This window comes from Panthera onca, chromosome C1, assembly GCF_046562875.1.
Source record: "Panthera onca isolate mPanOnc1 chromosome C1, mPanOnc1 haplotype 2, whole genome shotgun sequence".
Taxonomy (NCBI): Eukaryota; Metazoa; Chordata; class Mammalia; order Carnivora; family Felidae; genus Panthera; species Panthera onca.
Genome location: NC_138346.1, coordinates 189712306 through 189727356, shown reverse-complemented (window position 1 = coordinate 189727356; position 15051 = coordinate 189712306). Strand labels below are relative to the sequence as shown.

Here is a 15051-nt window from a genome sequence, read left to right as displayed (position 1 = left end):
TTTAGACAAAGTAATGAAAGTGCAAGGTGGCTTCTCATTGCCTATGATAAAAATGCAGAATGAGAAAGATGAGCTTAAAAAATATATAAAAATTTAAAAAGCCCACAAATAAAATTGCTTCTCATTTCTAGTCCTTCCAGAAGGCAAATAATTCTAAGTTATGAAAGGGTCAAATCCAGATGGGGCAATAAAATATTTTATTAAGGTGCCAGAATGATTAAGACTATGCTTTGTAGACTCTTTCTGACCAAAGGGCCCTCTAAGAATCCTAGGGCTCAGTCTTGCAGATTTTTTCCCTTAAACGGTAGGAGTTCCTAAGACCCTTAAGAGCATTGTCTCACAGCAGCCACAGAGGAAGCCCAAAGTAGAGAAGAGCTTATCTTCAAGAGATTTTGGTTGTGCCTTTGTCTAATGAAGAAAACCCCAATAATATTCCTAGTAAACCCCTCAAGTTTCTAAGAGACTCATTGTGGTGGAAGCATTGGCAGCTCAGACTAAAAGGGACAGAAATGGTACAGAATGAACAGAAGAAGCCTTTAGACCCAAACCTTTCACAGATGGGATGAAGACCAAGAAAGCAATCTCAGTTTTCTGTGGAAAAGGAAGGATGATTCAGAGGACAAAGCTGAGAGCCATGGAAAACAGTCCCAAGAAAGTAATATTGGGTCTAATTAAGGAGCTGGCAACATGCGCCCGGCTGGATTTCAGAATTTCTACAGGCCAGGGACTACTCCCGGTTGGATGGGTGTATCTGTAAGTTACCCAATGCCTGTCCCACCACTGCAGGTGGGCTACGTGGGGAGCAGACAGCATTTTTCTTTAGTTCACAGGTCTTCAGATTGAGAGGAACGACACTCAAGGAGCTGTGCCTGACAATCTGCACCTGGGAGGTCTCATCTGCACCTGCATCTGATTTAGATGATGAGATCCCAGATCCAGAGCCTGATTTGTAAAGGTAAGAGACTTTTAATGGAGACTCTTGCAAGGGGAAGAATAAATTTCCCAGGCAGGAAAAATGTAAATGAATTATGTCCAGAGAGTAGACTGAGGTGACTTTAAAATATGGTCTATAATTCTTTGACCCTCTTCCTATAGAAGAGTGGGGTCTATTCTCCTTCTCTTGAATCTGAGCTCTATGACTGCTTAATCAGTAAAATATGGTAGAAATGATGCTATGCTAATTAGGGGGCTTGAGTCTTAAGAAAATGGAAGTCTCTACTTCTTGTCTCTTGGGACAATTGCTCTTGGAACTCACCTCCCATGGTATGAGGAAGCCCAAACTACCCTCTGGAGAGGTCCGTGTAGAGAAGAACCAATAGCCGGCACCAATTTTGCTAGCCATGTGAATGAACCATCTTGGAACTGGATCCTCCAGTCCCAAATGAGCTACTCCAAATGATGCCATGTAGAAGAGAGATGAGTTGTCTTAATTTTAATGTTACCTTTTTCTGGTATATAAAAGGTTATATGCCTTTCTTTCATAGTTTATGCTTTTGCCCTGTTTTTAAAATATATAAATTTTATATTAAATATTAAAATATTAAAATTTATAATTGTCATGTTTTGGTTTTCTACTGCATCCATGAAATCAGAGGCTGCAAAAAAATTGGAGACGGGTTCAGTATGTTAAAAGCTTGGAAGTGGCTATTCTATCTTAACAACAAGTGAAAAGCTGAACAAAATGAAAAATTAACAATCCTTTTTAGATCCTTCAAAGAAGTGAGGTCACAGGGCAAACTGATGCCACCCAAGTTTGGAGACAAATGGGAGAATACAGAAAACCACATTTTACCAAGCAGAAACCCATGAGCAGACACTTTCCACAGTAACCAATGCCAAGGCAGGAAAATCTAAACGTAACTGATGAATTGCTGGAAGTTTAGTGTGGACAAGTCTGAGAGTTAAAAACTCTAGAGAAACCCAGTCATTGAGGGGGAGGTGTCCCACACTTTTGTGAGTTTTACCTTTAGGAGCTCAACCACATTCTCACAGTCTTAAGAGAAAAATCCCCTCATGCTTCCATCAGTGAGTGCAGAAAAGGAACCATTTTATTTATTTATTTTTTTTTAATTTTTTTTTTTCAACGTTTTTTATTTATTTTTGGGACAGAGAGAGACAGAGCATGAACGGGGGAGGGGCAGAGAGAGAGGGAGACACAGAATCGGAAACAGGCTCCAGGCTCCGAGCCATCAGCCCAGAGCCTGACGCGGGGCTCGAACTCACGGACCGCGAGATCGTGACCTGGCTGAAGTCGGACGCTTAACCGACTGCGCCACCCAGGCGCCCCGAAAAGGAACCATTTTAAAAACATGCAAGAGTCTACAGAAGAGTAGACTGGCCTTAACAAGGCCTGCCCTCAGGTAAAACTATTTTACCAGAGCTTAACCTGCTGGGATGTGATAGAGCCTAACCTACCTGGGAGAAAGGGAAATGCCCAATTCTAGCCTCCTCCAGCCATCCTGTCCCACCTAAGGGCAAGGAGGATAAGAAATACTGGTGAAGTTCATACTTTAGGGGCACAGCCCTTCCCCATGCCCCCCCTCCCCCCGCAAAGACTGAGACCTAATCATAGGACTATAGAACACTTCTTCCTTTCCCAGAACCTTACCATCACATTAGTAAAGGCCTATTTACAACAACTCCTTTTACCTAGTACATCATGTCTGGTTATCAAGAGAAAAATTACAAGGTATACTAAAAGGCAAAAACTGAAGTTTTAAGAGACAGAGCATAAGACTAAAGCATACACATAAGAAACTAGCCTTAGACTAGAAAGCGTAAAAACCAGACTCAGACAAGGCAGGGATGTTGGAATTATTAGATTGGGAATTTAAAACTATGATTTTTTCTAAGGGCTCTAATGAATAAAGTAGACAGCATGCAAAACAAATATGCAATGTAAATGAAGAGATGGAAATTCTAAGAATCAAAAAGAAATGCTAGAGATCTGTTGCAATGTTTACGGCAACAGAAATGACTGCCTTTGATGGACTCATTAGTAGACTTATCAGTGGGCATAGCCAAGAAAAGAATCACTGGGCTTGATGATATCTCAATAGAAATTTCCCAAACTGAAAAGCAAGGAGAAAAAAAAAAAAAAAAAAAAAAACCTGAAAAAACTAAACAAAACAAAAACTCCCAAGGGACTATCCAGGAACTGTGGGATAACTATAAAAGGTGCAGTATACACATAATAGGAATATCAGAAGGAGAATAAAGAAAGGAACAAAAGAAATTTTTGAAGGGATAAGGACAGAAGAATTTCTGCAAATTAATATCACACACCAAACCATAGATCTAGGAAGATCAGAGAACGTCAAGCATGAGAAATACCAAAAACAATGCTACAACTAAGCATATTATATAAAAATGCAGAAAATCAAAAAATGAAGAAAAAAATCTTGAAAACCCCCCTCACCTATAGAGGAGCAACAGCAAAACTTACATCCTTAGAAACCACGTGAGCAAGAAAACGCTGGAGTGAAATAAAGTGTTGAGGGAAAACATCCACGAACCTAGAATTCTGTACCTTGAAAAATTAGCCTTCAAAAGTGATGGAGAAATAAAGACTTTCTCAGACAAAAAAAAAAAAAAAAAAAAAAAAAGAGGGAGTTTGTTGCTTTATTACTAGTAGATTATCTTGCAAAAAAGGTTCAAGAAATTCCTTGAAGAGAAGGAAAATAATATCAATCAGAAACTCAACTCTACATAAAGAGCACTGTAGGAGACATACATGAAGGCAAAATAGAAACTTATTTTTCTTATTCTTAACTGATCTAACAGATAACAGTTTGTTCAAAATAGAAATAACAACAATATATTTGTACGTGTTATGTATATACTTACTAACACTTATGTGTAAGTGAAATGAATGACAGCAATCATACAAGGGATGGAAAAGAGGAATTAGGATTTCTTGTTATTATATCTGTGAAGTGGTATAGTGCTATTTGAAAGTAGACTTGGATTAATTATAAATGCATATTGTAAATTCTAGGGAAATCACTAAAAAAGAGGGGCACCTGGGTGGTTCAGTTGGTTAAGCATACAACTCTTGGTTTCAGCTCAGGTCACGATCTCACGGTTTCATGAGTTTGACCCTGCCTCCGGCTCTGTGCTGACAGTGGGGAGCTTGCTTGGGATTTTATGTCTCCCTTTCTCCCTGCCCACCTCCCCCCAGCGCCTTGCCCCGCCAACTCACACTTTGTCTCAAATAAATAAACTTAAAAAACACAAACCCTAAAAAAGTATAACATATTCTAAAAAAGGAGAAAAAAATGGAATCATATAAAATGCTCATTTAAAACCAACAAAGGCAGAGAAAAAGTGGAAGACAAAAACAGGCACAAAGAACAAAGGCAGCAAACAGGAAACTCAACAAATATGGTACTTATCAAACTATGTCAATAATCACTTTAAATATCAATGGTCTAAACATCAGTTAAAAGGGATTCTGAAAGTGGATCAAAAAACAAGACCCAACTCTATGTTGTCTACAAGAAACTCACTCTAACTATAAAGAGGCATATAGATGAAAAGCAGAGATAAAGATATACCATACTAACACTAATTAAAAGAAAGAAAGATAACTATATTAATTTCAGACAGAGTAGACTACAGAGCAAGGAAAGTTATTGCAGATGAAGATGGGCATTACATAATGATATAATCATCATTTATCCTAGAAGATATATCAATTCTTATGGTATATGCAACTAACAACAGACCATCAAAATGTCAGAGGTAAAGGGACACCTGGGTGGCTTAGTTAAGCATCCGACTTCGGTTCAGGTCATGATCTTGCGGTTTGTGAGTTCCAGCCCCATGTCAGGCTCTGTGCTGACAGCTCGGAGCCTGGAGCCTGCTCTGGATTCTGTCTCCTTCTCTCTCTGCCCCTCCCCCACGTGTGCTCTGTCTCTCTCTATTAAAAATAAATAAATCAAAAAAAAAAAAAAAAAAAAGTCCGAGGTAAAAATTAATAGAACTCTAAAGATAAACAGATGAATCCACTATTTTAATTGGAGATTTCATCATCTCTCTCTCAGAAATGGTTATCTCTCTCTCAGAAATGGACAGAACCAGCAGGCAGAAAATAGTAAGTACACTGTTGAACACAATCGCACCATCAATCAATTGGATATAATTGATATCTGTAGGTTATTTCACTCGGCAACAGCAGAACACACATTCTTCTCAAGTTCACATGAAACATTCATGAAGACAGACCACACACTGGGCTATAAAATAAACCTTAATAAATTTAAAAGAATAGAAATCATACAATGTTTGTTCTTAAACCACAATGGAATAAACAAAAAATCCGTAATAGAAATATAGGTGGAAAATCCCCCCAATACTTGGAGGTTAAACAATATATATATAAATAACACATGGGTCAAAGAATAAATCTCCAGATAAATTTAAAAATATTTTGAACTAAATGAAAATAGAAATGCAACTTATCAAAATTTCTGGGGTGCAGCAAAAGCTGTGGATAGAGGGAAATATATAGCATTGAACGTACGTATTAGAAAAGAAGAAAGATCTGAAATCAATAATCTAAGCTTGGGGCACCTGGGTGGCTAAGTCAGTCGAGTAGCCGACTTCAGCTCAGGTCATGATCTTGCAGCTTGTGGGTCTGAGCCCCGCTTTGGGCTCTGTGCTGACAGCTCAGAGCCTGGAGCCTGCTTCGGATTCTGTGTCTCCCTCTCTCTCTGCCCTTCCTCTGCTCGCACTCTGTCTCTTTCTCCCTCAAAAATAAATAAGCATTAAAAAAATAAATCTAAGCTTCTACTCTAGGAAACTAGAAAAAAAAGCATATTAAATCTAAAGTGAGCATAAGAAAAGTAATAATAAAGAACAGCAGAAATCAATGACACTGAAAACAAGAAGTCAATCGAACAACAAAATCAATGAAACCAAAAGCTGGTTCTTTGAAGAGATCAATAGTATCAAAAGCCTTTAGACAGGCCAAATTAAAAAAAATGACACAAATTACTACTATCAGAAATAAAAGAGGGGACACCACTACGGATCCATAGTCATTAAAAGGATAACATAGCAATACTATGAATAATTCTAGGCCCACAAATTTGATAATCTAGATAAAATGGACCAATCCATGAAATCCACAGTCTGCCAAAACTCACACAAGAAGAAAAAGATCATCTGAATATGCCAATAACTATTAAAGAAATTGAATCAATAATTAATATTCTTCCAAAATAGAAAGCACCAGACTCAGATGGATTCACTGGTGAATTCTACTAAGTATTTAAAAAATACATTTTACCAATTACCTATAAGCTCTTTTAGAAAACAGAAGCAGTGAGAATACTTCATAATTCATTCTAGGAGACTGGCATTACCCTAATACCAAAACCAGAGAAAAACATTACAAGAAAAGAAAATTACAGACCAATGTCTGTAGATGTAAAAATCCTCAACAAATTACTAGCAAATCCAATCCAACAATACATTAAAAAATATATATATACACTACAACCAAATGAGATTTATTTCAGGTGTGCAAGGCTGGTTCAAAACATTAAAAAATCAATTAATGTAATACATCACATAAGCAGGCTAAAAAAAAAAAACAACTATTACATGATCATATTAATAGATGCAGAAAAAACATCTGACAAAATCCAAGGCTGATTCATGATAAAAACTCTCAGCAAATAAGGACTAGAGGGGAACTTCCTGAGCTTGATAAAGAATATTTACAAAAAAAAACTTCAGCTGACATCACTTAATGGTGAGAAACCAGAAGCTTTCCCATTAAGATCAGGAACAGGGTAAGTATGTTCCCTCTCACTACAACTTTTCATTATTGTACCAGAAGTCCTGACTAATGTAATAAGAAAAGGAAATAAAAGGTATACAGATTGGGAAAGAAGAAATAAAATTCTCTTTTTCACAGATGACACAAATGTCTATGTAGAGAATGCAAAAGAATTGACAAAAAAAAAAAAAAAATCCTGGAACTAATAAACAATTATAGCAAAGTTGCAGGATAAAAGGTAAATATACAAAAGTCAAATTGCAAGAAACAAGTGAAATCTGAAATTAAAAACACAATACATTCACACTAGTACCTCCAAAAATAAAATACTGGGAATAAACCTAACACAATATGTAGAACTTACATAAGGACAACTACAAAGTCTGATGAATAATAATAATAAAAAAACCCTCTTAACTACAGAGAACAAACTAATAGTTACCAGAGGGGAGTTGGGTAGGGGGATGGGTGAAATAGGTGATGGGAATTAAAGAGTACACTTATCATAATAAAAAAATAAAATAAGAAAGAGGAAACTAAACAAATGAAGAGATATCTCATGTTCACAGACAGGAAGACCCAATATTGTCAAGATGTCAGTTTTTTCCAACTTGATCTACAATTCAATGCAATCTCAATCAAAATCCCAGCAAGTTATTTTGTGGCTACTGAGAAAATGAATCTAAAGTTTATATGGAGAGGCAAAAACCTCTAAATAGTCAATACAATATTGAAGGAGAAGAACAAGGACTGAAACTACCTAACTTCAAGACTCATTGGAAAGCTACAGTAATCAAGACAGTATAGTATTGGTGAAAGAATAGACAAATAGATCAAGGAACAGACAGAAAGCTGAAGAACAGTCCCACATAAATACAGTGAACTGATCTTTGATAAAGGAACAAAGGCAATGCAATAGAGAAAAACACGGTCATTTCAACAAGTGGCACTGATACAACCGGACAGCTGCATGCAAAAAAAAAAAAGGAATCTAGATACAGACTTTATACCCTTCACAAAAATTAACTCAAAATAGGTCACAGACCTAAATGTAAAATTCAAAACTATAAGACTCCTAGAAAATAAAACAGGAGAAAAAATGAGAATGACCTTGGGGTGTGGCAACGGCTTTTTAGATATAACACCAAAGGTGTGATCCATGAAAGAAATAGTTGATAAGCTGGATTCATTAAAATTGAAATCTTCTGCTCTGTGAAAGACACAATCAAGATAATGAGAAGAAAAGCCACAGAGGGAGAGAAAAATCTGCAAAAGGTACACCTGATAAAGAACTGTTTCCCAAAATATACAAAGAATTTTTAAAAAGTCAGCAATAAGAAAATGAACCCAATTAAAAACTGTTAGCTATCTCAGCAAAGAAGATACATAAATAGCAAATAAACATATGACAAGACGCTTTCCCTTGTGTGTGTGTATATCATTAGGGATACGCAAAATAAAACAACAATGAAATACCACTGCACACCTATTAGAATGGCCAAAATCCAGAACACTAACACCACCAAATGCTGGCGAGGATGTGGCGCAAAAGCAACTCTCATTCATTGCTTGTGGGAGTGCAAAATGGTACAGCCACTTTGGAAGCCAATTTGGCCATACTTTACAAAACTAAACACGCTCTTACCATATGACCAGCAATCTCATTCCTTGGTATTTACCCAAAGGAATTTAAAATTTATGTCCACACAAAAATCTGCACATGGATGTTTACAGCCGCTTAATTCATAATTGCCCAAACTTGGAAGCAAACAAGATGTCCTTCAGTAGGTGAATAGATAAACTGTGATACAGCCAGACAATGGTATATCATTCAGCCCTAAAAAGAAATGAGCCATGAAAAGACATGAAGAAAATTTAAATGCACATTACTAAGTGAAAAGGTCAGTGTGAAAAGGCTACATACTGCATAATTTCAAATACATGACATTCTGGAAGAGGTAAAATTACAGAGACAGCAAAAAGATGAGTGGTTGCCAGAAGTTAGGGGGGAAGGTGGGATGAATAGGCAAAGCATGGACGTTTTTTTAGGGCGGTTAAAATATTTTGTATTACCCTATGATGGTGGATACATGCCATTATACATTTGTGAAGACCCACAAAATGTACAACCCCACAAGAGAACCCTAATGTAAACTACGGGCCCTGGGTGATAATGATGTTTCAATAGAGGTTGATCACTTGAAACAGATGTACTTACTACTCTGGTGGGGGAATGCTGATAATAGAGAAGGCTGTGCATGTGTGGAGGCAGGGGTATATGGAAAATTTCTGGACCTTCTGCTCAATTTTGTTGTGAACCTAAAAAAAAAAACAAAAACCAGTCTAGTAAAAAATTCAGAAAACAAAAAAGAGTTCATAGCAGATGCGAATATCCAAGAGTGGGGAAGTCACATACACTAAGTGTATGTGACCAATTTCCTAAATGTATGTAGGATCTTTTTAGGCAGATAATTTTGCAGGACTGGTTTTCCACCAAACACCCTTTGGAAAATGCCACTAGAATAATGAATAAGGATACTTTAAAAGTAAGATGCTAGACACAAGAAACTAAATACAAAGTCTGGAAGATACAGTTGAGGTAAGCTTTGACAAAAGTTGAGCAAAACGTCAAGGAGAATAGGGGTAAGAATAAAGAGGGTTAATAATATTACACTACGAGTTCAAGAGGTTCAACATTTGAATAACATGTGTGCCAGAAGGAGTGAAGGGAGACAAAGAAGTGGGAGGAAGTCACTGAAAAAAGAATTTAAGAAAATTTCAAGAAACTAAAGAATGGATGGGCACATGAAGTGTCTAGCATGGCCAGTAAAAATACTCACATCTCAGGTGAGATTGCAGAATACTACTGATGAAGAGAAGCTTCAAAGAGAACAAACAGGTTTCATGCAAAATTAAACATGCATATCTATGAAAGATTTACATGGGAAAATAAAGACATGGGAAGGAGCAAACCAGGAAGAACACAAATGGTAGGAGAAGAGGATGTTGAGAAACTCAGAAGGCTCCAGAAGAGACTTCTCTTTAAGGGTTTGAAATGGATAGAATATATAATGTGCTTGAACATAAAGAGAGATATACATAGTAGTAAGAGAGCTTAAGGTTGAATTAATAACTATCTAGCAAAACAAACACATAAAGAAATCAACAAGATTTACTCTGAAAACAAAATGTGCAACAAAGGAAGAATAATCATAGTACACTACTTGGTTCAATTGAGAATAGCATTCCACAAATTACAATGACAAAATACTGACTTTCAATCTAATCAAAATTATAATATCATGTTATTAAGATAGGGAAGTGTGTGTGGGTGGGTAAGTGACAAGAGATTAAGAAGAGTTAAATCTTCAGCTTCTAAAGTGGGTTGTCACACAAAGAAATAAAACGTATCCAAATTGGCAAGGAGGAAGCCAAACTTTCACTCTTTGCAGACAACATGACACTATGTGCAAAACCCAAAAGACTCCACCAAAAAAACTGCTAGAACTGATCCATGATTTCAGCAAAGTCGCAGGACATAAAATCAATGTACAGAAATCAGTTGCATTTCTATACACCAATAACAAAGCAGCAGAAAGAGAAATCAAAGAATCGATCCCATTTACAATTACACCAAAAACCACGAGATACCTAGGAATAAACCTAACCAAAGAAGTGAAAAATCTATACAATGAAAACTACAGAAAGCTTATGAAAGAAATGGAAGAAGACACAAAAAACTGGAAAAACATTCCATACTCATGGATTGGACAAACAAATATCATTAAAATGTCAATACTACCCAAAGCAATCTAAATATTCAATGCAGTCCCTATCAAAATAACACCAGCATTCTTTACAGAGCTAAAACAAACAATCCTCAAATTTGTATGGAACCAGAAAAGGCTCTTAATAGCCAAAGCAATCCACTAATGTGGGTCTTCCAGGTAATGCTGAAAAGAACTAGGCACCTTAGAGGTATCCAGAATGATATGGGGCAAACCAAGCAAATATACAGGCATCTAGGGGTTGGAAAACATAATCAATATTTCTATTGATTCATAGAAAAGTGTTCATCTGTGTTTTTCTTCCTCATCCATGGAACTTAGGGGCAAAGGCCACTGTTTCATTAATCTAATGACACTCTTTTAGACTAAGCAAACCCAGTCATTGGCTGGGGCTAGATGCAGATGATGTATTTGGAGAAATATGTGATAAGACCCTGACTAGAACTGGACATAAATACCACAGGTAGACTATGTTGTCTTCCAATGGTTAGTTGGAGAAGAAACTATAGCTGGCCTTCCCTTCAAGCTCTAACATTCCAGGATTTGGGTGGAGACATAGTTAACTCTAAGAAAAAGACTATGCTAACTTCCCTGGGGACTATTCCAATTGCTTAAATATCTCTAAAGAAGGTGGAGAATCTGCAGAGTAAGCAGAGTAAGGTTTCACACATGTATCTTTACTTTACACATAAGAAATGAGTGTTATTCATGGGGTACCCGGGTGGCTCAGTCAGTTAAGCATCCAACTCTTGGTTTTGGCTCAGGTCATGATCTCATGGTTTGTGGGATCGAGCCCTACATAGGTCTGTGGTCTCAGTGTGGAGCCTGCTTAGGATTCTCTCTCTGCCTTTCTCCTGCCCCTCCCTCCCTCTCTCTCTCAAAATAAATAAACTTAAAAAAAAAAAAAAAAAAAAAAAGAGGAGCACCTGGGTGGCTCAGTCAGTTAAGTGTCCGACTTTTGGTTTCGGCTCAGGTCATGATCTCGTGGTTCGTGGGATTGAGCCAGGCCTCAGGCTCCGCACTGATATGCAAAGCCCGCTTGGGATTCTCTCTCTCTGCCTCTCCCCTGCTCAGGCTCTCTCTCTCTCTCGAAATAAATAAATTAAAAAAAAGAAAAGAAATGAGAATTATTCTTTATAGTTACCCCACTGGGAGACTGTATATCTATTTTACTGGTGTAGCTCTTTCAGTTACCTTCATAGATGGCTGGTTTATGAAATGGAGACAGATAAAAAAATAGTCACCACACTTTGCTCTGAATCAAATGTTCATTGGTTGGTCTCCAAAAATCATGTTCACTCTCACAGCACCAAGTTTGCCACCATCAATGATGCTAAAAAATCAGCCTGGGCTTTGTTTGGGTTTGTATGGGCTGATGTTTGCTTTGGTCAGTCTGCAGCTACAGGGGTCCTGAGAAGAGGGAGAAGGCACTCTCTGGAAAATAACTGTAGCTCTGGGTCTCCGTTTTGGTTCTCCTCAGCTTTCAACAGACCTTGCTTTATCCCATTCCAAGATGTCAGCCAGCACTCTGCACCTTGCCCATGACCTCCTCAGGAACGATGGTCTAGAGGTTGTGAATTTCTTGAAAAGTTTAATGTTGAAGAGTAAAGAGGAAAAAAAATCAGAATTCTTCCAAGTTTCAGCTGCTCATGAGAGGAATTAATAGCATTATGGTTGGTGCCTCTTCTGCTTAACCAGGTGGTGTGTGCAGAGCCAGCAGCCTTTAAAAGTTTTCTTCCTCATCTGCTTGGCTCCGTAAAAGACAGTGCACAGGGAGAAACCCCAGAACTCCCTTGCTGGCTCTTGCTGGCCCCGTTCCAGTCACAGGTGATCCCCGTGCCGCTCCAGCTGTTTGAGGGTCACAATGAGCACACGTGGAAAGTGCTGCTGTCTCACCTGGAGGCTTGTGTGGAGCACTTCACTCAGGAGCAGCTGAAGAAAGTCACCTCGTCACAGGTATTACCAGGCCGGCATGCTACCCGTGATTCCACTGTGGCAGTTACTCGTCACAGCCTGGCAACGGTGGTCTCTCTACTTGGACCAGAGGTGATTGTGGGAGGAGGAAAGAACCAACGTCTTCAAACGCACTGCCTCAAGTTCGACTACAAGTATTGACCTTTCTTCAGAAAGTGAGTGATTTTCTCAGCCTATTGAATTTCCCACAAACGGAACCTCAGATGTAAAAAAATACCTCAGAAGACAGTGAAAACTTCCCATCAAGTTGTAAAAAGTTGCCTCAGTGGAGCAAGCCAAGGAAGTCTGCAAACCAAACTGTCAAAGCACAGATCTGTCCTACAGAACCCTTGGATGCTGCCAAGGCCCCACTCACTCACTAGTGCAGAGGGGGAACTGTGGGATGACTTAGCACCGAGCAGCTAAGATCCTAAGAGAAACCCTGGAGCGGAACCACTGCTCACTCTGCAAGAGACCTGTCACCTCAGGGGAGCAAAAGGCCATTCCTATCCTGCTTCCACTCACCGAAGAGTCCAAGACTTTGAAATCAAGCCCACCCCAAAAGACCAGTCTTGCACAGAGCGGGGACGAGCCAGACCAAACCAAGCTGCCAGAAGTGTCACAAGGAGGGAGGTTTAAGGTTCCATCAGAACTGGGTTTAGGAGAGCTTGCCAATTCAAGTAAAAAAGAAGCCACTACAAGATCTTGAGTTGGATGGGTTTGTTGATACGATCCTGGAAATTAAGCCTGCAGCCACTATTCTTATTTTACCTGAACTGAGGACACAGATAGTTCCCAATAAGATGATGTCCCACCAATGATGCAGCTTTCCTCAAACTTTGCTGCAGCAGAAATTACTGCGGGAGAGTCTGAAGGCTGGGGAGGGGAAGGGAAGTCGAACTAGGAAGACGGTACTGGTGACAATGCATGGCAGTTACACTGTAGGAAAAAGGATTCCTTTAAGGAAAAAAAAAAATCAAACTAATACCTCAACAGCAGGCTCCACAGATAAAAACCACCGGGGCGCCCTGTTTTTGCCCTTCCAGGAGCTCTTTTTCCAGCCTGTGCTAACTCAAGTATGAGCCCTTCCTTGAGTGGTGGCTGAGAGTCCCAGGCAGTGAAGAGGCTCATAGCTCTGGTTTCTCCGAGGAAGAGCCGTGTGCGTTTGACTAAGAGCTCTGTGAAACCAAGTGGCTGTGGAAAGGCTGAATTTACTCCCCAGGAGAGAAGAAAATAAATACAAATACCCAAGTTGATTAGCTTAATTTTGTGCCATTTCTTGAACAGTCAGAAAAGAGTAATTAAGTTCTACTATAAAATATAACTTATGGAAAAAAAATTTAGCTATAAGGTATATAAACGATTTTAAATTGCTAAGGTTTTCTTAGGCAGCTTATCGGGTTACAGTCGTGCTGAGCGAATAGCCCTGTGGGACCCTGGGTGGTTACTGACTCTTCCTCATGTGTTATAGTATACCAAAGTTCTTAATGAGAAATATCTCCCACAATCCTGTTTTCTAAATATCCAAGAAAGACTATTTTCACTAGAAAAAAAAAAAAAAATCAGAGCAGTTGCACACGTATTTGAGTGGTGGCAGGATTACTGTAATGCTGGAAGGATTCTGCAAGGGATCAGTAAACAGGGAGCACTCCCAAATGGAAAGGATGAGTATTAATACAAAGCGGGCCAGGGGCTCCTGGTGCTGGCCCTGCCTCCACCCCACCCCATGCCCCAGCTCCCCAGCCCTGAGTTCACAGAACATCTATCCAAGTTTCTTCAATTGCTTGGAAAGGATGAAGGTTTCTCTGAAACTATTTCAAATGCCAAAGATAAAAAAAATTTTTTTTTAAAGATTTGATTTAGGCTTACAAATGGACAGGGGTCTAATTGCTGGTGCAAGACAAGAGAAAGTACAGATACTGGGGCCTGGGCCTTGTTGTAGCTAATACCATGATCTTCTCTTACCTGTGGGGGCCTGCATGGCTGAGCTGGGGATGGTGGCAGCATCTTGGGGTACAGTGCTGGTGTCCGGTTCAGGGGTGCTGGTTGTTGGTGAGGTGGGTGGTGGGTTCAGCAAAGTCCGAGGTTTCCTCTGTCAAAACGGATGGGGAAAAGTTTGCTACCCATGACAGGTAACTTGTCTTCTGATTCCTCTATTCCTAGTACTCAATTCACCCATGAAACGAAATACGTATTTGTGGATAGGGCTGTGTTTTCACTTTGTTTTCCACACAGAATCTTGCCCCAAACTTTACACACAGTAGATGCTTAGTAAATATTTTCTGAATCTATGTACAAGACTCTGGGCTTCTACAGAGCCAGCGCTTAATTCACTGTCATTTATACTAGATTCAATGTTATCATTTGAAATTCCAGGTTCTTCATCAGCTGGGCACACAAAAGTACAAAAGGCTTAAGTCTACTTTGACATTATTTTGTACTTTGCTTCTCTCTTTAAAAATGGAAACGTTCCTTCCCCTAACTACCAATTCGTTCCTCTGTCTACCTCTTCAGCTTATCATC

General features: G+C 38.9%; 1 protein-coding gene and 1 pseudogene across 15 annotated transcripts in view; one reads left to right on the top strand and one right to left on the bottom strand.

The window, feature by feature from the left end:
• Positions 1 to 15051, bottom strand: part of SCMH1 (Scm polycomb group protein homolog 1) — a 186993-nt gene that overhangs the window by 24937 nt on the left and 147005 nt on the right. For all 15 annotated transcript variants that reach the window (XM_078452026.2, XM_078452028.2, XM_078452029.2 and 12 more), the window contains one exon: positions 14494 to 14620. In XM_078452026.2, the coding sequence (XP_078308152.2) occupies positions 14494 to 14620 (127 nt within the window). The remainder of the gene's footprint in view (positions 1 to 14493; positions 14621 to 15051) is intronic.
• Positions 608 to 13513, top strand: LOC132672978 (protein-associating with the carboxyl-terminal domain of ezrin pseudogene; annotated as a pseudogene).